Source organism: Haliotis rufescens, unplaced genomic scaffold (genome assembly GCF_023055435.1).
Source record: "Haliotis rufescens isolate VD_foot unplaced genomic scaffold, xgHalRufe1.0.p SCAF_10, whole genome shotgun sequence".
NCBI lineage: Eukaryota > Metazoa > Mollusca > Gastropoda > Lepetellida > Haliotidae > Haliotis > Haliotis rufescens.
Window position 1 is genome coordinate 35,237,353 of NW_025963780.1, and position 23,162 is coordinate 35,260,514.

Genomic DNA, 23,162 nt, shown 5'->3' on the forward strand with positions numbered 1-23,162 from the left:
AGATATGAACCAGGTAATGTCTGCGTATGTCTCTGCATATAGTTGCAACACATAGTCGCAGAAAAACTAAACTCCCCAAAGGGAAGTTTTCGCATTGTGACGTTTTCAGCATTTATACCTTTCCGGATACTTTTATTCCTTGCAGTGTCCAAAGAAATAAGAGCACAGTGGTGCCGACCAGGCATCCAACAAGATGCCATCTGAGACCTCCAAGATTGTCCAGGCCATCACTTTGTCCAAGCATCTGGAATCTGGAGAAGGGAACATCATTGTGTCTACAGCCTATATTTTGGGAACAATCTTAGATCTTCAACGCATAATGAGTGAGTGAGTGAGTTGGCGTGGCGCCGCTTGGCGCTGTATGTCCGTTATAACACAGCTCGAAGCCCAAAGTGACGCATTTCCTCAACATTTAACACAGTCACGGGCATGGTGCTGTCAGTCCAATAATCATGATTACGTATAAGGTCTTGTAAAGCATGTGAAACAATAGAATGGAATAGCAGGTTAAAGAGGCATAAGGCTAGAGGCAAGGCAACGCTGCTTGAGGCAATAATATTGTCGCATATAAAACCTGAAACATTACAATGTGAGTGAGTTAAGGTTTATTCCATCCATATCGTGACTAAATCAAGTTACATACTGAACAACAAAAGAAACGTCACCATTGATAAATATATGAGAAACCTTATTTGTTCAAACAATATAAACATACTTTGAGATATATTAAAAAGATGCCACTAGGCAAAACTGATCAAGGTTGAAATTAAAGTGTCAAATGTTCTTAAAGTGAAACACAACACCAGTCTCTGAGAAAATGCTATCACAAGTCAGTATTTCGTGATACATGGAATGGATGAGGCGGTGAAGGCCATCGGCACTTGAGCCCACACTCTGAGGAACGCCTGACGCAGTTCAGCTGCAGTTGTCGGCCTTGTTCGGACGTCATTCAGCCGTCTTTGAATCTCGTCCCATAGGTGCTTAATGGGATTTAAAACGGGACTGAGGGCAGGCCGCTGCATAGTTCTGATGTCATTCTGCTGGAGGAAGTCTCTTGTTCCTCTCGCACTGTGGGCACGGGCGTTATCATTCTGAAACTTATGGTTGCGGCGACGTGCCAAATGAGGTACGGCCTGTGGTCTCAAGACTTGATCAATGTACCGAGCTGCTGTGACATCATTGGCTCTCACTGGACCGATGTTCTGGAAGGCCACAGGGCCGACACTCTGTGCAAGACCAATCCACCCCACACCATGATGCTCGGACCACCCCACGAGTCTCTCGCAACAACACAAGCATCCGAATAACGTTCTCCGCGGCGTCGCAAGACTCTGCCATCTGCTGTTGACATACAATAACGGTTCTCGTCTGAGAAGAGGACTCCTCTCCACTGTTGGTGGCGACAATGCTGGTGCTTTGTTGCCCACTGAAGACGGTCTCGGCGATGACGTGGCGTTAGAATGGGTCCTCGGTGTGGCCTGTGACAGTGGAGGTGTCTGCTCGTCAATCGTCGACGCACGGTTTCCGCACTTATGTGTCGCTGGTGTGTCCCTATGGTCTGTCGAGCAGTTTCGGCAGCAATAACAAAGCGATGTTGCAGATGCTGTCACACAATTTGACGATCCTGACGGCGGATGGTGACCCTTGGTATTCTACTACGTGGTCGGTCATCTGTAGCGTTGGTGGTCTGGTACCGTTGCTGGAGCCTGTATATGATCCTTACGTAGACTTGAAATGCATTGGCTACTTGCAGGGCGGTTTGTCCAGCTTGCAGTTGTCAAAGGGCTTGGTGTCGCTGATTTCTTGTCAATCTTAGCATGTAGTAGCAATTCAATAACGAGTGAATGTTTTCCGATCTGGGTTGATTTATATAGGGCAGGAAAGGGGGGAACGCCTGCGCCTTTCAATTAGCACGGAACTCACGTGCGTCGGCATACCATGGCCGTTGCCGTGATCCGTTGGGGCGATCGGTTTTATTGTCATCTGCTTTGCTTTTTGTCATCAAATTTCATTTTTCCGGAGAAGATAATGTTAAATTTTAGAAACTTTGACAAATATTACCCAGATATTTAAACGACAAATTTTCATGCAATATTATTTGGTGTGACGTTTCTTTTGCGGTTCAGTATATAGTATGGTCCAATACCGATTATATCATAATCATGTCTTCATAAATTATTATCAAATTGTTATGATACCAGGCTGTTCACACAACGGTGGGCGCATCCGTCAGAAAGATGCCAGGGCAAGTCAATTGTTCACCTGAGAAAGACACGGGAACACACAGTAGAAGACAAAATAGAGAATTGCATCGGACATTATTCTTGTCACTGATGCGTCGTATTTGGAAATGTCCTCCACATATCTGCCATAAAACGTTTTGAAAGCTTTTCTGTGGCGTTGGATGTTGTAACCTTGATCACACAGCTTTCTTAACAAGAGTTGTATTGTGCTCTTTGAAATGAAAGAGCATGCTCGAATGTACCTTAACAGTTTACACCAAGGACTGCAGCTGCAGGAATATTGCTCGACATAAAGGAAAGTTTACTATTGGAAAGACGAATTCATCTCTCTTGTCATACACTCTTGTGGAGTGTGTATTGTCACTCTGAATCGTTATGAACATATCTAATCATGAAACAGATGAGGAAATCTATTTAATCTCCTTTTATTTCTAGCTCTGGTGGGTAATCAATGAAAGGGAATTGGCCAAGTCATTACTATTGAACGAAATCAGGGGATGATCGACATACCTGAAGCTGAAGTTCTTGTTTTGCCATTGCTATTCCGAGCAGAAATTCCGATTCATATGCATAAAGAAACATATCAACAAGAAGGGGAGCATAATTGGTGCCATATCATGGGGATAATAATCATAATAAGTGCATTTATAATGCGCCAGTTTCCATTGGATGCTCATAGCGCTAAACTATTATTGCCAAGATGTCTTTGAAATTTACATAGAGAATCTCACCTGAGTGTCTTTTGATATCAAATATATCAAAACGAGTTGATAAAAGTGGAAAAATTCCGAGGCTTGCCGAGGATTTTTGTCATTTTTATCAACGAGGGTGAGATTTTACTTCAGTAAAAGCTTCAGTAGCAGAGCCATAAGTGATGTCATTTGATTGTGACGTCATGGTAACCAGTGACGTCACAATGATTTACTAAACATTGTGATGTAATTTCATTGCAACGATATCTGCAGTGTAGATATCGCTTGGTCTCGTCCAGTTTTCATTCCAGTTTTGGATGATAAATTAATGTTATCGACAAGGATGTCCAGCATTTCACATATTGTTTTCTCAGTAAGCTTCAGAAGACATTAGCTTTCATTTTTGACAAATTTCCCTGATCCTCTGAAGATGTATATGGAAGTGTGTCTATGGTCACCACGTTATGTAACAAAAGCCCCATGGATCAAGGAAGGAAGTCTTTTCCTTTGTCATGTAGGGATAGTCGTGTACATTGTTGAATAAGCAAATGTTTCACCAGACTTGAATTTGATTCTTTTCTGACTTTGTGAAAAGTCAAGCAAATCCTTTTCATGTTTGAAAACCCAAATATAATTTATTTTACTTGTCTTAAATACTTTCTGTGAAAATAAGGGAGGTCTTCTTTGCGTATAATACTTAAAACATTTTCTAGACATACTTCCAGAATTCTTCGGCAGCTGTCATTCCTTGGGCTGTTCCATTAAAGGAGTATCCAGCATCCGTTGAATTAGACGTTGTAACCATGGACAAAGCTGAAGTGTTCTTGTTGCATGCCGGGGTGTTCCATGCGTTGTCGCAGTGGTCCCAGGGCAGGTTGGAAGAGAACGAGTAGTAGAAGTAGTACATGTACCATGTGAAGTTGACGTTGCAGTAGCTAACGTATATCCACGTAACAACAACACCGCCAACGCCTATACCTGCAATGGTACAATGTGAAGAGATTGGTACAGTGGCAAGCAGTACTGATATAATTATGCCCTTTGAGGAATAGACACCGTGCTTTTGGTGTGTCGAGCAACGTTTTAACCTCTTGGCTAACCCAACGCTCCATCTTCATAAGTGAGTGAGTGAGTCAGTGAGTTTAGATTTAACGTCACATCGGCAATAATTAGTGATATAGTGACGTGATCAATTTATACATCAATAATAAAGACATTTTGACTATATAAGAACCTGTCAACGAAGGACAGTAAAACAAACTAGACTGTCACAGATATGAATATATAGCTAGCATGGAACTATAAAAGGTGTAACGATTCACAGTATGTAATAAAAACAGGCTATTGATCGCCAACCACTGAAAACAGATCACCATACTCGGGACCATGGGGACTTACGGTACCTTTGCTACCTGCATGGATCTCAGCAGGATTTTTACCATACCCTCAGTCGCCGGCGATTGTGTATAATTTTAGCCAAAATTAAAAAGACAAATATTCTACGTCCAAAAGACAAGGATATATATATAGAATGAAAATTACTTACATTATCCTCTTAGGGGGAATATACTTTTATACTACTTTAACCCCCTTCGAGGATACAGCAAATAACAATCTCAGATATAAAAGTCAGTTTTTGTACAAGACATATCAACATGATTTGTTATACAATTCTATTTCTTTTAAAAAAACAAGAATTAAGTGAGATTTAATGCTATTAAAAAGATCCTTTGTCGAAGAAACTTTGAAAGACTCCCTTGTGATGGAAAAATCAACACTAGTCAAGCAGGATATGCTTGATGGTTATTTTTTTTTATCAAAAGGGATACAAAATAGAGGATCCTCACCCTTTAATAAATACTCGTGAGTATATCTGGAATGGCCAATACAACATCATCGCATAATGACCTCGTCAAATCTGGACTGAAAACCAAAGTAGGTGTAGCCGATGTTTGGTTTAATTTTATGTAAATTATTGATACCCCCTTGGATGTCCCACATCTTTTAGATAGCGGATGCAACATTTAATAACTGGCTTATTATCACTGTATGGGACCAGATGTGTCACAGATTTGTTGAGTGCTGCTTTTGCAGCAGCATCAGCCAATGAATTGACAGTGATTCCAACATGGCTGGGCCAACAGAAGGCGATGTCGTATTGGACAGTAGCAAGGTCAGTATGTAGTCCTAGAATGTCGAGTAAAATTGGATGTTGACACGAATTATTTTGAAAAGCCTGTAGGCAGGACAGAGAGTCTGAAACAATAATGAACTTCTGATGTTTAGACTGTTTTATATATATATTCCAGAGCTGTTAAAATTGCCTTTAATTCGGCTGTGAATATGGAAGAGTGATCAGGTAACCTGGTTGATATATTTCTGGATCCAACGATAGTGGCACTGAAAACAGCGTCACCATCCTTGGATACATCTGTAAATATTGATATGTACGTTTTGTATGTATTTCTTAACTGATTATATTCCTGTTGACACTGTAATTGATTTGTTTCTGATTTCTTTAGTTTGGTCACTGAGAGGTCTTTACCGATTGCCAAGGAGGAGAAGAAAGCAGCCGGAAAGGAGATATAGATAGTTCAATATTGGCAGCACAAATGAAACGTTTAAGTCTTACACGGAATACGGTGGAATTAGAGATAATTTCTTTTTATACAGCTCTTCATAAAGGTTGGTTGGTTAGTTTGTTGTTTAACGCCACACTCAGCAATATTCCAGCTATATGACGGCGGTCTGTAAAATAATCGAGTCTGAACCAGAGAATCCAGTAATTGACATGAGCATCGATGCACGCAATTGGGATCGATGACATGTATCAACCAAGTCAGCGAGCCTGACCACCCGATCCCGTTAGTCGCCTTTTACGACAAGCATAGTCGCCTTTTACGGGTTGCTGAAGACCAAATCTACCCCGGAATTTTTACAGGTCCTCCATAAAGGGGATTAAATACACAGTTGTATGCAGGGTTTGACTCATTAGAATATAGGTTTGAGATATATTGTAGAGATAGTTTAATATGACCTTGTTTAAGAGATGGCTCATCGGCCTAAACGTACAGACTGTCAATGGGAGAAGTTCCAACACAAAGCCTTAGACCTTGATGGTGAATAGAATCTAAAAGTTTAAGATTGCTTTTGCAGGCTCTACCATAGATTGTGGCCCTATCACCTAGAGGAGAAAACAATGGTAAGAAGTTGGCTGCCCTTTTGCCTGGCATACAAGGACCCTGTCCTCTCTGGCACCAGTCTTCCCTGGACGTCCTGATCTCACTCACGTGAGTCAATTTTATCTGTTTGCTATAAATAAGTAACTTGCAGACAAATGCAGATGGTTCGAATTCCTGGACCAATAATTGTAAATCGTTAAATCATTCATCGCTTCTGGGGGACCCGTGAAGATTCCGGGTATAATAGGTCTTCAGCAACCCATGCTTGCCGTAAAAGGTGACTAAGCTTGTTGTAAAAGGCGACTAACGGGATCGGGATCGATGCTCATGATATTAATCACTGGATTGTCTGGTCCAGACTTGATTATTTACAGACCGCCGTCATATAGCTGGATATTGCTGAGTGCGGAGTTAAACAACCAACCAACCAACCAATCTTCTGGGGATTGATTGGAGATATTCCTCGCCCAATTCTTGTTGGCGACAAACTTGAAGTTCTACAATGGTTGTTTTCAGAAAAATCCATCTCTTCAAGAGATCTAAATTTATTAAAAAGTTTGACAGGATCATCCGATCCTTTTGGTGGTCTCCGATTCTTATTTTTCCGCCGTGACGTAGAGTCTGGTTTACATTTGATGTTGACATTTTTATCTCTTCCAGATTGTACTAATGGAACCGAGTCATGCTGTGAACTGGATTTTGAAGCTGATGTGGAAGTTGTCATAGGAGGTAAAGGTTCAGCCATTGCGCAGCTGGTATTGGATCAACAGTCTGCGTTGAAGATTCAGAAGGTAAAAGAGGTTCAAGATTGATAGAAGTTATCCATGTCAAATTAGTTTGGCACTGAGTATATGTGATTTTGGAACTGTGGATGTTTTGGTGACTGGAGCATAAGTTTCATTTTCGTCAGAACTTGATACCAGTTTCCTTGCTTCAATGTTTGTGATGTTCCTGGTAATTTTATTGTGCTGATTTCAAATTCCTTCTTCCAAACTGGACATTTTTTACTGCGTGAAAAGTGAGCTCCAGAACAGTTTTTACACTTTTTGAAGTCACTGTTACAGTCCTCTGTGACATGAGATGTTTCACTACAATGTCCACATGGGATTTGGTTTTTGCAAGAATTTATCCCATGGCTAAACTGCTGACATTTAAAGGATCTTAATTGGTTTGGGATATACAACTCTACTTCTATTATACAATAGCCTACTTTTACCTATTTGGGCGCTGTTGGGGAAGAAAGGGAAAACAGGTAAGTATTTGTGGGGATAGTTTCGGTGCCTTGACGTCTCGAAAATGTTCTGACAAATTTAACCCCTGGCTCTTTCATTTCACAAACTATGTCCAGTTCTGACATATCTTCAAAGAGTCGATCGCGATCTCTAATCATGCCTCTGCTAGTATTGAGGGTTCTGTGGGGAGAATCATTTACTGAGAGTCCCAACAATTTCATTCATTGACATCAGGCTTGTTGCTTGTTGTCTTTTAGCACATTCAATGAATATTGATCCTGTTCTCAATATTTTAATATTTTTAACGTCACCTGCTATTCCATAGATGCCCTCAGCAAGTGCAAAAGGGTTCAATTTAAGTGGGGTCTTGTCAGGTGTGTCAACAACCAAGAATCTTGGCCAGTACTCTACTGATTTTGAACTGCGATTTACATCGGCAGTCTCAAGATCATTTTCCAGTGTACGTTTGGATTTTTTAAGGGGGGTTTTGAAAGCCATGTTTGTAAGAGTAAAGGTTCAACATCCCTACTCCCCACCAGCAAACGAGTGTCAACAAAGGCAATATCTTAATGCCCAAGGCTATCCACCAGACAGATACTAGGGATATAGGCATGGTATACACCAGTAGTAAGATCCACCCTCTGGCACTAGAATCGAGACAAATATTTACAAAGTTTTACATGTTTTGAAAATTGAAAAATCCATATTTAGCATTGTACATATATATATATCCATAAACAGATACGTCAATAACATATAAAGAAAACCAAGCCAAATATTTTTTGAGCAATGAAAGTATAGTGCTCAGGGCTTGGCATCACCAGCCGATTGATAAGAACCCGTCCCCTCATCCAGCAGAATCCCGTCCTCCGCCGACAAAGGGGAGCAACCCACGGCAAACGGGTCGCCCAATTTGGTCGCCTTTTACGACCAGCAATGGGGTGCTGAGGACACCATTCTGCCCCGGGTCCACGCGGGGGAAGAGCTATTAGCGTTACCCAGCACTCACCACGGGCGAGTGCCCGTTGCAATAAGACTTTTTGCAATTCTTGTGTATGGTTGAGGGAAATACTTGATTTTTGTCACGTGAAGTTAGTATGATATGCCGACCAGTGAGAGTTGTGTCATTCAATGAAGCATTTTATTCATGAAGCATTGCCTTCTGTATTGAAAACCGTGTTAAGAATCTAACATAGTCAACGAGGGGTCCATGACGTCAGGACCACAGCAGTGACATCAGTTACTATAATGCGTGAAGTGTGTGGAATCAGTGTTTTTCAGGTGCTTCTTTATACAATTGAAGACTGAAAAAATATACACCTTGTCAAAAACATCGCACCACAAAATTTAAAGTGTCATTACGAGTTCATTTTCAATGTAGAGATTTTCACTGTGTGTTGACACATCATCTGCCTGTAGAACTAGCAAATTGCATTATTACAAGATCACCACACAGAAATTCATGTTTGATTACAGAAAGTTCACGCGTCTATATTGCCATTCATTTTGAATGAAAGTTCTACCAATTTGAAACTGTCTTCAGGACGATTGTAACGGAAATGCTTAAGCATACTATCCCAGAAAATCAATAATGGCAAATCATTGGCATGACCAAACTGGCATTTCATGTCGGGCTATTGCCAACGTGTTGACCATTTATCATTCAGTAATCAGTCGACTCATTAGAAAACACTCATTGACTGGACATGTGAGGGACAGGCCAAGATCAGGACGTCCAGGGAAGACCAGTGCCAGAGAGGACAGGGTCCTTGTATGCCAGACCTGAATCCAATCGAGCATCTATGGGATCAGTTGGAGGTAGTGTTTGAGGAGGCAGAGACCCTACAGTACAGAAACTGCAAGAATTGTTTCAGTAATTGAATCAGGAATGGCAACGCATTTCTCAAATTAGTCATGTGATTTTGAGCATGGGGAGACACAGTGCAGGTGTGACCAGTATACGGGGTGGCTACACCAGATATTGACTTACACTGTTAATCAGTTAACTGTAACATTGGTACAACATTACTTAGACATAAACGGTTTGATCTGTCCATCTCAATCCTGACATTTACCATACTAATATTGTCTCTGTTTATCCCCAATTACAGTCCTTGTAGTTTCTTGCTAATGAGGTTGCTTTTTTTTCTTTGCAAATGCTCATTTTTCCTATTATTATAAAATGTAACATTTTACTTGACATTAGGTAACGCTTTTGAATACTTTTGTTTTGCCTTCGCGCTTCTCCTCACCCATCTCCTATGGTTATCAAAACATCTTGGTGGTGCGATACTTTTGACGAGGTGTATATTGACCACAAGTTGTTCCCTTGAGGTAACACAACTTCGAACTCGTATTGTGTCAGTCTTTTGCTTTCAACTGCGTTTTCAGTCAAGGTTTTCATCACAAATTTAAGACCATTCAAGAAATGATATGGTGTACCTTCAGAAGGTATTTGAACTATATAAAGGGACAAGAGCGTGTCTGTCACATCTCACATTATATCTCACATTACATCAAGACCAGCAGTTGTGTCAAGATCACTGTTTTCAGCCTGGATATCCAGCCTATGCCTATTTTGGAAGCTTGACCACTGTTGCTGCGAGGTGAATATGATTATCATTGACTGGTTATCTCCACTGCTATTGTATTATATAAACGATGTATTATATACAGCCATTCAGTTGTTTCGAACTACACTGTTACCTTTGAATGCAGGAGACATATTCCAGACTTCAATAGGTCCACTCTGAGAGAACTGCCCGATGATCATCTCCAGAAACACACAGGGAATGGTTTCGATTATTGTGAAGAACATGAACAGTATCAGGAACGCTCCTTGTTAAAAAAACAACATAAATACATCATTTTTTCTACCTGTCATTGCACATGTTTCAATAGCGTGAATACGTAATTCCCTGGTATCAATCAACGATATTACTCCTGCTTAGTATATCAGTATGTACAAGCTGGACTACATGAAAGTCAGCGAGTATGGTTTTACGCCGCTTATAGCAATATTCCAGCAATATCACGGCGGGGGACACCAGGAATGGGCTTCAGACATTGTACACATGTCGGGAAATGAACCCGGGGCTTCGGCTTGACGAGCGAACGCTTTAACCACTAGGCTACCCGACCGCCCCGACTGCATGAAAGACTAATAATTGAATATGCATATGTCAGCGAGATTGACCAAGGAATGTACTTCTTATTTATAACAATCACAAAACTCACTCTTTCTCGGCCACAAAGTGACTTGTCCATGTGAGACACTATTGATCAGCATGGACCAACCAGTTCGGTACACAACCCTATATGTATTATACTTAACCAAAATCCGAACATGCCACTACTTAAGCTTAATCTTACGCCAATCTCTGACATGTCGATACTTTAATTCTAACAATATGAACTCAATTATCCCAAGGGGGCAGCATGTGTAAGGTATCTAATGTTGAGAATAATCTCATTTAGATATCACCGAGCAGTTATTGACATAAGAGAGCTTAAGGTCCCTTTCATCATTATTCTATCAATTAGGCTTGGGTGGTCAGGCTCGATGACGTGGTTCACAGTGGCGTGGGACGCTGCTTACGATACAGCTCACTGGTTTGTGTGGTTCCGATTGGATTATTTACGGACTGCCGTGCCCTTAATCGAAGTCTGCTGAGTCCAACGTTAAACAGAAAAGCGAGTACGTTGAAGTATGTAATCAGCATTATCCTAAATAATTTCGGGATGAGACCAAGCATACCAGTTATGTATATTTGAAGTATAAAAATCACACAATTACCTAGGTCGTCAGTTGTATCTACTGGTTAACCCTGAAGTCTTGAACTAGGGAGTTATTCTGCTTTAAAAACGACACGGCGTCATGCATTTGAACTTTCCACTATTTTGAGTCCACATCACAACTATAATAATTGTGAAACAACGACCGACTCATGTATACTCACACGCAAAAGAAACGCAAATAAGCAAATAGGTAACAAACACGGAACAATAAATTGATACGAGTTTTAGCATGTAGTGAAGCCTGATGGTGTTATCAATATTTTTGGTTGCATTTTCGAACTGTAGAGGGTATAAAACTGTGGCCGGTTCTTCGACCTACCACTCCTTGGTCAACAAGGCCACGCCTAACTCAAATTCAGAGAAACCAGACTATCGGACGTTTGGAAGCTGGAGAGTCTGTCCAAGATGTTGCCCGTCATTTCAACGTTAACTGTGTAACTTTTGAACATTCTTCCGTCTTTACTGTTGAAAATAAATAACATGTACACTGCAAACTCGACTTGCGTTTCTTTTGCGTGTGAGTATATATTATCCTAAGAAGTACATTATAAGTGGTGTAGACATTTGACGAACCATAGTGATATACATATTTTATCACCCGTTTACCTGCTCTGAACTACAGATGTGAACGTACTATTTGAGTCAGCCCTACCTCCTCCATTGCGCATGCAGTAGAAAGGGAACTTGACAAATGCTCCAGACCCGACGGCGAATCCCAGAAGGGTGATGAGGTAGTCCAGTTGACTGCGCCATTGTTCATGAGCCATGGTTGTATCTACCCTATAAGAAAATAGCACCCAGCATCAAGTCATTTTTCTGGACACAGCATTACAAAAGTATGCCTTTAGACATGGTAAAGCGCTGGGGATTCCGGGTAGGAACATGGATCACGAGCAATCGGTGGCGAAATGGATCGGTGATAACGCTCAATGACTTCGTTGATTGCATTTAATAGTGTTATTGTGTGGATCTCTGGTCATTATGCCAATCACTAGATTTTCTGGTCCATACACGAATATATAAAGACTTCATTCATATTGCAAGAATGAAGCGTTAAAGAAAAGAGGTCAGAATTACGAGATGAGGTGAGGTAAAATGGGGTGGTTCACGATTTTGAACTTATATAGCGACGCCTGTAGTCGTTATGATACATGTGCGTGCAAAGTATATCATTAATAGGGCACTTAATGATGTCTCATCTTTGGCAGTGTGGCCACGGACTGATGGACGGAAAAAGGACAATTTTGTTCTTGAAGGGAACACTTTGAGAGGCCCTAATGTCATAGTTCTTAACAACAAACTACTCTTTCCAAATGTTGATGTTGGAATAGGAAATGGCGTGACTTTGCAGCATAACAAACTATTGTCTCATTCTTAGTAGAGACTTCCGATGAAATGAAAATGTTTTTGTTGCTATTTATTTATGTCAGAGTTTCCTATTAATTCACTGTCCAAAAACATTGTCTTTGAAATGAAATTATTTTCAGAAAATATATCTGTTTATTGTTTTTCAAAGGAAGCCAAAGAGTGTCTCACTTTTTAGCCAGAAGAAAGCGTTATGGATTTGCATGTCATCATATATCACTGCAAACACAAAAACGTCGTATTCCGTATATGGTCATTCGACGGAAAAACGACTAAAAATTCACTAAAATTGATTAATTGGTGAGCGTCCAGAAAGTGTCCGGGAAAACGTCGAGTTTTTTCCCAAGCGTAAAATAGACGGAAAAACCATGTTTTTTGCACGCCTTGTACAACTGTTATCCAATCAGATTGCGCTGATCCCCCGACGCACGTGATAGTTTCAGGATATGAAACCTGTCAATGGAATTCAGACACGCGACAAGAAGTCAAATTTAACCATGTTACGATGTTTATTGGGATAACATATCCCTCCGCGATGTATAGTTCCTCTATCGGCCAATGGATTGTGTTTTATTTGGTTAACAGTAAATGTTTTTTTAATGTGACGTTTACACGATATACGGCTTTTCCATTGGACGATAGGTCGGTCACATGACCGCGAAATTGGAATTGATAAGTGTATGAACGACACATTTCGGCGTTCATACGTTTTTCACAAGACTTACACTACTGCCTAGAAGTTCATTCCCCTTACACGCATGGGCACCGCGTTACGCAACCCGTGTGCACCCCGTTGGTCTCTGGTGTGGAACCCATCCGCCACGCGTGTGATACCCGTGTGCAACGCGTTGAACACGGGTGTGCACCCCGTTCGTCACTCTTGAGCAACGCGTGACACACTCATTAGAGGGGGAACAAACTTTTGACCAAAGGAGGACCCATGTTAAGCTGAACTTTAGCTGAATCGGCCAATGGATTGTGTTTTGTTTGGTTAACAGTAAATATTGTTTTCATGTGACTTTTACACGATATACGGCTTCACTGGACGATAGGTAGGTCACATGACCGCGAAATTCATAAGTGTATGAACGACACATTTTGACGTTCATACGTTTTTCACAAGACTTACCAAAGGGCGACAATGCGACAACGCCACAATTTTCAAGGTATCGTTGTCGCATCATCATCAGTGTGTGAAAAAGGCCTTAAGTTAGTTAATGTTACAGTTGGGAAGCCGTGACCAACTAAGTAGTAGTTCTACCTGATACGTCTTGAACTGAAAACACAAGTCCGACCGCGGGTCCATAGCGTTTTAGTGTGAGGTCTTCTCTGTAGGTGCTCAGTGCTCATGTTCCAAACTGCCCCGATCGCACTGGGTTACATGCATATATAGCTTCTAAAAGTGTTGACCATATTCTTAAAAAGGTAATAAAGCCAGACTACGTAGTACCTCATTCCCAATCCACATGCCTCTAGTGCCTGATCGTCCGGAACATCTTACACTTGACCGTATAAGACAACGGACGAGTCCACGCCTGACCTGTGACCTCGTGGCCTCCATGAGGTACGTGTTTGCCTGAGGGAGGGGGGAAAGAAATGTGCCCACTGCCGAGCTCGCGACACGCTTACTCTGTTCCGAATATTCAGCAGAAAATATATATTAACCAGCTGTGAGGTGGGTATCAGATTTTAACAAGCAGTCGAATAAGGATGATAAAGGACCCCTAACTGATCAGGTTCGTGTGTATTAGAACACAGTTGGTCATGTCAGATTACATAAGCAAAACCCGGCTGCTATTACGGACGGGGGCTCCGGCGGGGGAACCAAACTGGACTTGTTATAGTGTACATGTGGTATGAGCTCTGACGTTGGCTGTCTCCCAGACCCAAGAGGATACATTACAAAAGGAGTCCATCTCAAGTCTAGAATGATTGGGAAAGTCTAGATTGCCTCAGCTCAAGCCTAAAATTAAGAATAGTTCTGTGCTCCTTCTTAATTTTATTATTTTTATTTTGTAGACATTGATAGAAAAAACAGGAAAGATATTGATGGGAAATTAATACTAGTATCACAAGTTACAACTGAACCAGTTAAATGAACCAGTTAGTGCATGATCATGTATATGTTCATTGTAGTAATTTGCATACTAGTCAATTTTGTCATCGATGTATTGACATTGGACGATGGACGACAATTCGATATTCTTATTCTTGCAGAATAAAACAAGGGCGCACGAACAAGGACACAATGTAGAGATTAGAGCATTACATCCCGACACAAGTCTGTTTGTTTCAGACATTTATTATAGTGATTTGTAACCTCTGATTGAATAATTGCGTCATCGCAGAATATTTTATTTGCTTCTTGCTTTTGTTATTATCAACAATGTAAAAATCTACGTGGAGATATACACTATTACTACTGAGGCGCATATCTGATCAATGCGACTAATCGACTAATTTTCCAATCTTCCAATACCCGTTACGGGCATTCTAATCATAATATTATACTTTGAATAATTAGTTTAAAAGTTGAGAAATATTGCGTTTCAAATGATGGCAAATTAATGTCTAGTACAGTGTGTCTTTCTACATTTTAAATTCATTATATTTTCTGCCAAAATAGCGTAACATCAGATAGTGATCTAAACGGATATGATCCATACTGTGATAAGTGAATTGTTAATTTCTTTTTATGTGCGTAGGTGACCAGCGATAAAAAAATAAGACTTAAGTTTACTTCTCATTCTTGGAAGGTCTTTTTATAATAATGTTTGAAGCCGCTCTCAGCATTATGCCAGCTATGACGGCGGATTGTAAATAATTGAGTCTGGACCACACAACCCAGTTATTGACATCAAGAGCATCGACCTATGCAATTGGGATACGATGACATGCATCAACCAAGTCAGCGAGCCTGACCACCCCATCCTGTTAGTCGCCTCTTACAAGCATGGCATCCTGAAGGCCTATCCTAACCCTCATCTTCACGGGTAATGTTTTTAATAATAAGGTAAAGTGAAATTATTTATATGTTCAGTATTAGTGTGTATAAGTAGACGGATAACATATCGGTATGATGTGCTCTTTTACAATTCCATATTTCAATACAAGTATTTCATATTCAAATATAACTCCACAAAAGCTACACAATGGAAACAAAAACTGTACCAGCACCACAAACACCAATAATACATTCTTCAACACGAGATACATTTAATTACTTTAAAGTAATTAAATGTGACTAAATAGTAAATTGTTTTCTGACATTTTGGTATTATTTTTCGTTGGGAGAGAGAAGTAGTGACAATAGTGACTGGTTTCTGATGGGTGCAAACAGGTGTCGAGTCGCAGTCCCTGATTGCTGAGCTCATAAGATCACAACGGCGATGCAGACCATGAAGCAGTTTGTCTCACAGTCCCTGAACCACATTATTTTCTCTTCCGCCTAACCCGCCCAGATTTTCAACAGGTTCAGACTGAAATTTCCCTCTCACTGGGGCTCCTTTTTAATTTAAATATAGTTTATAATTCATTTATTTTAGACTAAGCTGAAGTCTAACCATGAAGTACAACTATCCAAAACATGTCATGTAAGTCTAGATTTCTTCAGACAGACTCTCCATGTTCCTTTCGATATATATGAAAACACAATTCAGGTTTTTTTCTATAAAGTGTCTATGTTAATCTAGCGGGTTGCTAAACATATCAGTTTCAACATCTTCTCAAAAGTGCTTTTTAGAATGCCTGTAACGGGAATTGGAAGATGGGAAAATTAGTCGATTAGTCGCATTGATCAGAAATGCGCCCCAGTAGTAATATTGTATATCTCCACGTAGATTTTTACATTGTTGCTGTAATTGTTTGTGGATAATTAAAAAAGCAAGAAGCAAATAAAATATTCTTTCCTGACGCAATTATTCAATCAGAGGTTAAAAATCACTATAATATATGTCTGATATAAACTGATTTGTGTGGGGTGGTAATGCTCTAATCTCTACATTGTGTCCTTGTTCGTGTTCCCTTGTTCTATTCAGCAAGAATAAGAGTGAGTGACTATGGTTTTACGCCGCTTTTAGCAATATTCCAGCAATATAACGGCGGGGACATCTGAAATGGGCATTGTACCCACGTCGATGATCGAACCCGGGTCTTCGGCGTGACGAGCGAACGCTTTAACCACTAGGCTATCCGACCGCCCCAGCAAGAATAAAAATGTCGAATTGTCGTCCATCGTCAATACATCAATGACAAGTGTGGATATCATATAGTTATCGTTGGTGCAGCGCAACGCTTTAATATAAATTATAATCATATTGACTAGTATGCAAATTACTACAATGAACATGTACATCATCATGCACTTCGTAATATCAAATACTAATATTTCATTATGTGATGAATTTAACTGGATCAGTTGTTACATGTGATACTAGTATCATTTCCCCATCAATAGCTTTCCTGGTTGGTCTATCAATGACTACAAAATAAAATAAAAATAATAAAATTAAAAAGGAGCACAGAACTATTCTTAATTATATAATCTGACATGACCAACTGTGTTCTAATACACACGAACCTAATCAGTAAGGTCCTTTATCATCCTTATTCGACTGCTTGTAAAAATCTGATACCCACCTCGCAGCTGGTTAATAAATGCAACTTGAATCTTAAATCCTTAACGTACCTTTTTCCGAAAATACGTATCACATGCAGTAAACAGTACATCAAGTGTTATATACTGTATATCACATTCAGTATACAGTGTGTCGCGAGCTCGGCAGTGGGCACATCACCTGTACCGTGTCTTAAAGGGGTACTGATCTAACGCAATTCCCCGGACTGGTTGTTGCCTTTGTTATTGTTTTTTCCCCCGTGAGTACCCGGATGATACTTTTTTTTGTAAATCAACGGATCGTTCCTAGTCATCAAAGGATTAACAGAAAATACGTTGATTGATTAATCACTGTTATCTTGCACAGGGGATATGTCAAAAGTGAGTGTTTACATGTCTAGGTTTACTAAGACAAAGGGAATACACTCATACCATGGCGTGAAGTGCCGATGTAAAAACAACATACTTTGTTCAAAGGGTTAACTGATAATACGTTGATTGATTGATCATTATTATCTATCACTCAATGTACTTTTTAGGAACCGTGGACGTTATGAAAATAGTTGTCACGTGGGCTCAGCCGACCCTTGAGACTTGACACCTTTGTGAAACACCAGAAACAATTCAAGTGATCTGTTGAGAAACGAACACGGGTTATAATATCCCGAAACGATATATATCTTTTAAAATATTTGATTGTTACAGAGACACGTGACATCGAATAAGTTTCTTTGTACAGCTGCAGACGAGTGGGATCTTGTGTGGATATTCACGGATGCATTCCTCGAACAAGGAAGCTGCCTAAAATTTATACACATACATTTGGTAGGTTGTAATTATGGTATTTGCATTTTGTTTTCCTTCATTTGAACCTATTCGTTCTTGTTTCTCTACGTCTTGGTTGGGAAATTCTTCAATGCGCGATAGACGTTGTTTTCACAGGTCTTTTCCTTTGTAAGTGTGTATATATTACCGTCAATTTGTAAAATGTGATTCCCTCAGGCAATTGATAAAATGTGATTTGTAAAATGTGATTCTCTCAGGCAATTTATAAAATGTGTAAATATTTCAGTCATTTTGACTAAAAAAATCTGTCCAGATTGATTAAGACGATCAAAAGGGCCTACAAACATCAAAACAGATTATTATGTAGGATTAGAAGCCAAACAACATAGAAATGTACTTTTCAACGTAACATTTTCAGTCTCTTGATGATGACAAAATGTTTGGAGTTCGTTATTATAATAATACAGATGGGAATGTTTTTCAGTCACTTTGTAAAATAACTGAATATTTAGACGTTTAATGAATTTGAAAATGTTACACATTTTGACAGTAAAAAAAGAAACACACTATAAAAAAAGCAATGCTCAGGTGAAATATTTACTTTGTGTTGCAAGTCAAAATAGTGTAGGGGCCGTGATATTGCTGGACTATTGCTAAAAGCGGCGTAAAACCGAACTCACTCACTCACTCAAAATAGTGTAAAGCAAGTGACTTATCAAAACTTCGTCACCATTACCGATGCTACCCACAAAGATACCTACATTTCCTTATTATCTCGAAAACTGTATTTCATTTTGTTGATCAATGTGACCATACGCCCTTATTACTACCCATAAATGTGACTAATGCGCTTACGAATGACGCAGCAGAGGTCGCGAACTAGTCTAGATTTCTGCTATACATCCGGGTACTGACTGGGAAAAAACAATAACAAAGGCAACAACCAGTGAACTGCTTTCAATGAGTCGAGGTCTAATTCTATGGTTCGTTAAGTTTAGATTTGATGATAATGCGTTTGGATGACGTTTAAGTCCCCATGGCGACCATGACTGAACGAGGCAGAGACGAGGATCAACACGTATCTTCCTAATAGTTGTCGCTTATCCCCAGGCGTTTGCGTGTGCTAGAACGAATTCTGTTAGCTTTTTTTACCATTTACAAATCTGTAATATCCAACAAAAAGAAACTGGTGCTTACCTTTTGTGTTACAATCAAGCATTGAAGGGACTCGGTAGAAGCAGCTCTGGTAAGCCCACTCAGTGCATATCGTATACGTCCACAGCCGTTGGTAAACGTGAAGTGCCTCTAAAACGTGCTAATACAGGGTTATTGTATCTGTGTAATTCGTATCCGTCGTAAAGCATCACCTCGGTACATTACAAACTTTCATGTCACAATCATCCTGAAATTCACAGTAAATCACACCGTACAGTGTTTTATGACGAGAACACTATCATAGTAGTTGTTTATAAAAGCATAAAAAGCAAAGTGTGTGATAGTGAACATTACATTGTCTGAATCTGTGGGATTTTGTTAATATGGACAAAGTTTCCAGTACAGATACTATGGACCGTCAATGTTTTCTCGTACAGATACTATGGACCGTCAATGTGTTCTTGTGCAGATAGTATGGACTGTCAATGTTTTCTTGTACAGAACATATCACAATACAATTTCAAAAACAGGGCAAGCATGTGTAGCACGCAAGGCACATCGCTGGCCCTGGATTTTCGCGTGACGTGAATGTCTACCATACGTGCGTGGCATCAAGTATATTACTGATGTTCGTTTGTGTATCTACATCTTGCTTTGATTCACCTCAACTTCCACATCTGAGAAAATCACCGCCCAACCACCTCACTAACATAACAAGAAACTGTATCGGAGGGACAGTACTTTCAAAAGACTAATGAAGCGGAACGATTTCTGTAATAGAGAAAAATCCACGGGAATCTGTTGATCCTCTAGTTGATTTCAGAAATAGATATTATTTGTTACCTAGATGTTATTACAATAAGCTGATATGTCCACAGTTTGTTTAATAGTACACCAAGGGGTGTTTTCTTTTATTGAACACAATATTTGCACTGTCTTGATGTAAATAATCTAGCTTGCTGCCCATGTAACTTCATCATAAGTAATGATAAGATTTATGGATGAACAACTGCTTTATTACAATTAAGAGCGACGTTTCGGTGTAGGTTCTAACTTCGTTATCAAGCAAGTTTACCGAAACGTCGCTCTTAATCGTAATAAAGCAGTTGTTCACCATAAATCTTATCCTTACTTAGTACTGCAACTTCTACATGCCTATCAAAGAAGTAACTTAAACATATATATTATGATCTTCATATGCCACTGTCTGTGGCCTGAAAAGCAAATAAAGTTGTGTCGTATGACCTCTGTTATCCCTGCTGACGCTATCATAATGTTCAATTTCAGTCTGCCACACCAAGCGTGAATAAGCGTTATACAAGCGTTGATAAACCACACTGACGCAATTAAGCTAAAACATATTTGGTATGGGCAAATACCAGACTCGTAGATATGAAACATTCTAGTTAATTGTGGATACACTGGGCTACACATACATACCAAAACCCAAATGACAGATGAATTGGTGCCTTGATATGCAACAAGAAAGAATCTTTCCAGGCCAGGCCATCCTCATCATCTATTACTTCCACTACATGAATGGTTGGAGGCGAGATCAAAGGCGCCGCCCAGCATTTATTAGACAACAGGCCGAACTGCCAACCCATCCTGTCAGAACAGAACAGAACAGAAGTTTATTACTCATGAATCACGTATTGTGATATAGAGCATACAATATACATATTTATATTTACAGACGTGTATCAGTGTGCATAAACATAAAGTAATTACGAACATAGTATATACAGCAATTGAACTATTACTTAAAAAGTTGTAAACCATCCTTTAAGTATTTCGCCAGCTTTATAACAAGAGATGTGTAGGAGCAAACCATAAGCTGGTTAAAGTTTTCAATAGTGGGATACTTACAATAATAACTCGGGAGATATTTATTTCTTAATTCATGAAGTGATGGACATTGTAGAAGAAAGTGGAATTCGTCTCCAATATAACTGTTGCATAATGTACAGAACCTGTGATCTTTATTAACATTAAACCATCTTCCCTTTTCAATTGCTAATCTGTGATTAGCTGTTCTAAATTTGACTATCCACTTCGCTAAGTTGTATGGTAATGATCATACATATTCCTCAAGGCGAGGCTTATCTTTGAACATTGTGTAGTATGTACCCTTGGAGGATAAAGTCGCAGATTCATTTTTTGATAGAAAGTTATCTTACAATATGGCTTTAGCATTTGCCTTTAACCAAGTTAAACCGGGGAAGGACTGGGTGTCCCAAATCCAATTCAAACCAACCTTATACAAAATATCTCTTACTGTTGTTAACCATCCAAAATGTATATTATTTGTGGAATTAATATGAAAAAGAAGTCGATACATTCTACTGGACAGTTTTTCAGAATTTAATATGATCTTTCCCCAAAATGCAATCATTCTGACTTTTATTTGAATTTCTAGAGGATACCAAGATACGAAAATTCTTTGACAATATCTAACAGACTTTGTTGAAAATAAAATTGTTAATTTCTAGTATTGTGGCGTTTGGAAAAGACTATTACTTTTGTTTTTGAAATATTTACCTTTAGTTTCCATAATTCACAATACTCTTCAAAAGCATTAAGTGCTCTTTGCAATACACATGCTCATTCAGCAAGCAATACTGTGTCATCAGCATATAACAAAATAAAGAGCTTTATACATAAACTTAACTGCAAATCGAACTTTTCGCTGACGTATTTTAAACTGGATACATCTTTATTTTCAAGGAACGTTTCTAGATCATTTGAGAAAAGGGCAAACAGGAAAGGTGACAAGTTTTCACCCTGTCTCACGCCAATCTTACAAAAAAAATTTAAGAAGAGTTTTTTCCTTCCAGGGAAACATGATTTTATACCTTGATACATATTATATATAACATTAAAACACTTCCCACCAAGATTTGAGTTTAAAATTTTGAACCATAGACTGTTTCTATCAATAGTATCAACAGCTTCTTAAATGAATAAAAGCACAGTATAATTTCTTGTTCTGGTTTAAGTACAGTTCAATTAAGAGTTCTAATACAAAATTATTGTCAAGAGGAGTATTTCTTCCTGAAGCCTGCTTGGTTTTCCTTTATAAGATTGATTGAGTCCGAGAAAGCTTGGAGGCGATCGGAGATTATTGAGGTGAATAACTTGCCGAGGCAGCTTACTATCGTTATCCCCCTATAGTTACCAGGGTCGCTTGGGTCACCTTTGTTTTTATATATGGGCTTTATTTCACCAATTAACCACCTGTCGGGAACAAAGCCGGTGTCCAGGATTACATTAAACAGTTTAGTATAGACATGTAACATTTTGTCTACAGACGCTTTGATATACTCATTGTATACACAATCTAATCCACTGGCCTTATTGTTTTTCAGCTTGTTAACAGCAGAGCGTTCTTCGTCCTCGGTTATTTGGACATCTAATTGTGCATGAATTAGTGAAGTGTCAATATAATTTACATTGTCATCATTAGGAACATCATTCAAGTTCTTAAAATGTTCATATAAACTGCTCAGATCAATACATTTGTTACATTTATCTTTCTTATCAAATGATTTTAATAGTGACCAAAACGTTTTCTGGTCTTTAGCCTTTGTTTCTCGCAGCTTTATTTTCCATTCATTTTTAAGAGATGCTTTAATAGTTTTATTATAGTTTTTACTTGCTACATTGAAATTATTTTTACTTTGAACTGTTTTAGATTTCCCATAAAGACGTTTGCGTTTGTGATATTCTTTACGGGCCGCCTCACAGTCCGCGTTGAACCAAGCTTTGTTACGTTTATTTAATTGCTTTACACCTGTAGTGCCAAAGGTAGATTGTGCTGCAGAAACAAGACTTTGTGCAATATTATTTACAGCGATATTTAAACCATCTACTGTACTATTTTCTGCTAGAAGATCTATGCATTGACTTATCTCATGTACACATTCATCATTTATACTATTTACATATTCATCTCTCTTTTCAGGAATCCATCGTTTCACCTTAGGTGATTTTGATGTATTGTTGCGCTCGTGGGTATCAACATTATTATTATAACTTGTGCACGAGAGTGTGAAACACAAACCACAGTGAACATCAGACATGACTCCATCATA

The 23,162-nt window shown here is 39.2% G+C and overlaps 1 protein-coding gene across 3 annotated transcripts in view; it reads right to left on the reverse strand.

The window, feature by feature from the left end:
- LOC124131102 (sodium- and chloride-dependent creatine transporter 1-like) overlaps positions 1-20,670 on the reverse strand; it is a 28,290-nt gene extending 7,620 nt beyond the window's left edge. Inside the window, exons 1-6 of one of the 3 annotated variants that reach the window (XM_048389934.1) lie at positions 20,509-20,670; positions 19,111-19,315; positions 11,800-11,927; positions 10,056-10,187; positions 3,655-3,913; positions 119-251 (exon numbers count right to left, since the gene is read on the reverse strand). In XM_048389934.1, the coding sequence (XP_048245891.1) occupies positions 119-251; positions 3,655-3,913; positions 10,056-10,187; positions 11,800-11,914 (639 nt within the window). In that variant the 5' untranslated portion in view covers positions 11,915-11,927; positions 19,111-19,315; positions 20,509-20,670. Of the gene's footprint in view, positions 1-118; positions 252-3,654; positions 3,914-10,055; positions 10,188-11,799; positions 12,580-19,110; positions 19,550-20,508 lie in introns of those variants that run through there. The other 2 variants (XM_048389936.1, XM_046494196.2) reach the window with 2 other exon arrangements.
- Between the last annotated feature and the right edge of the window lie 2,492 nt (positions 20,671-23,162).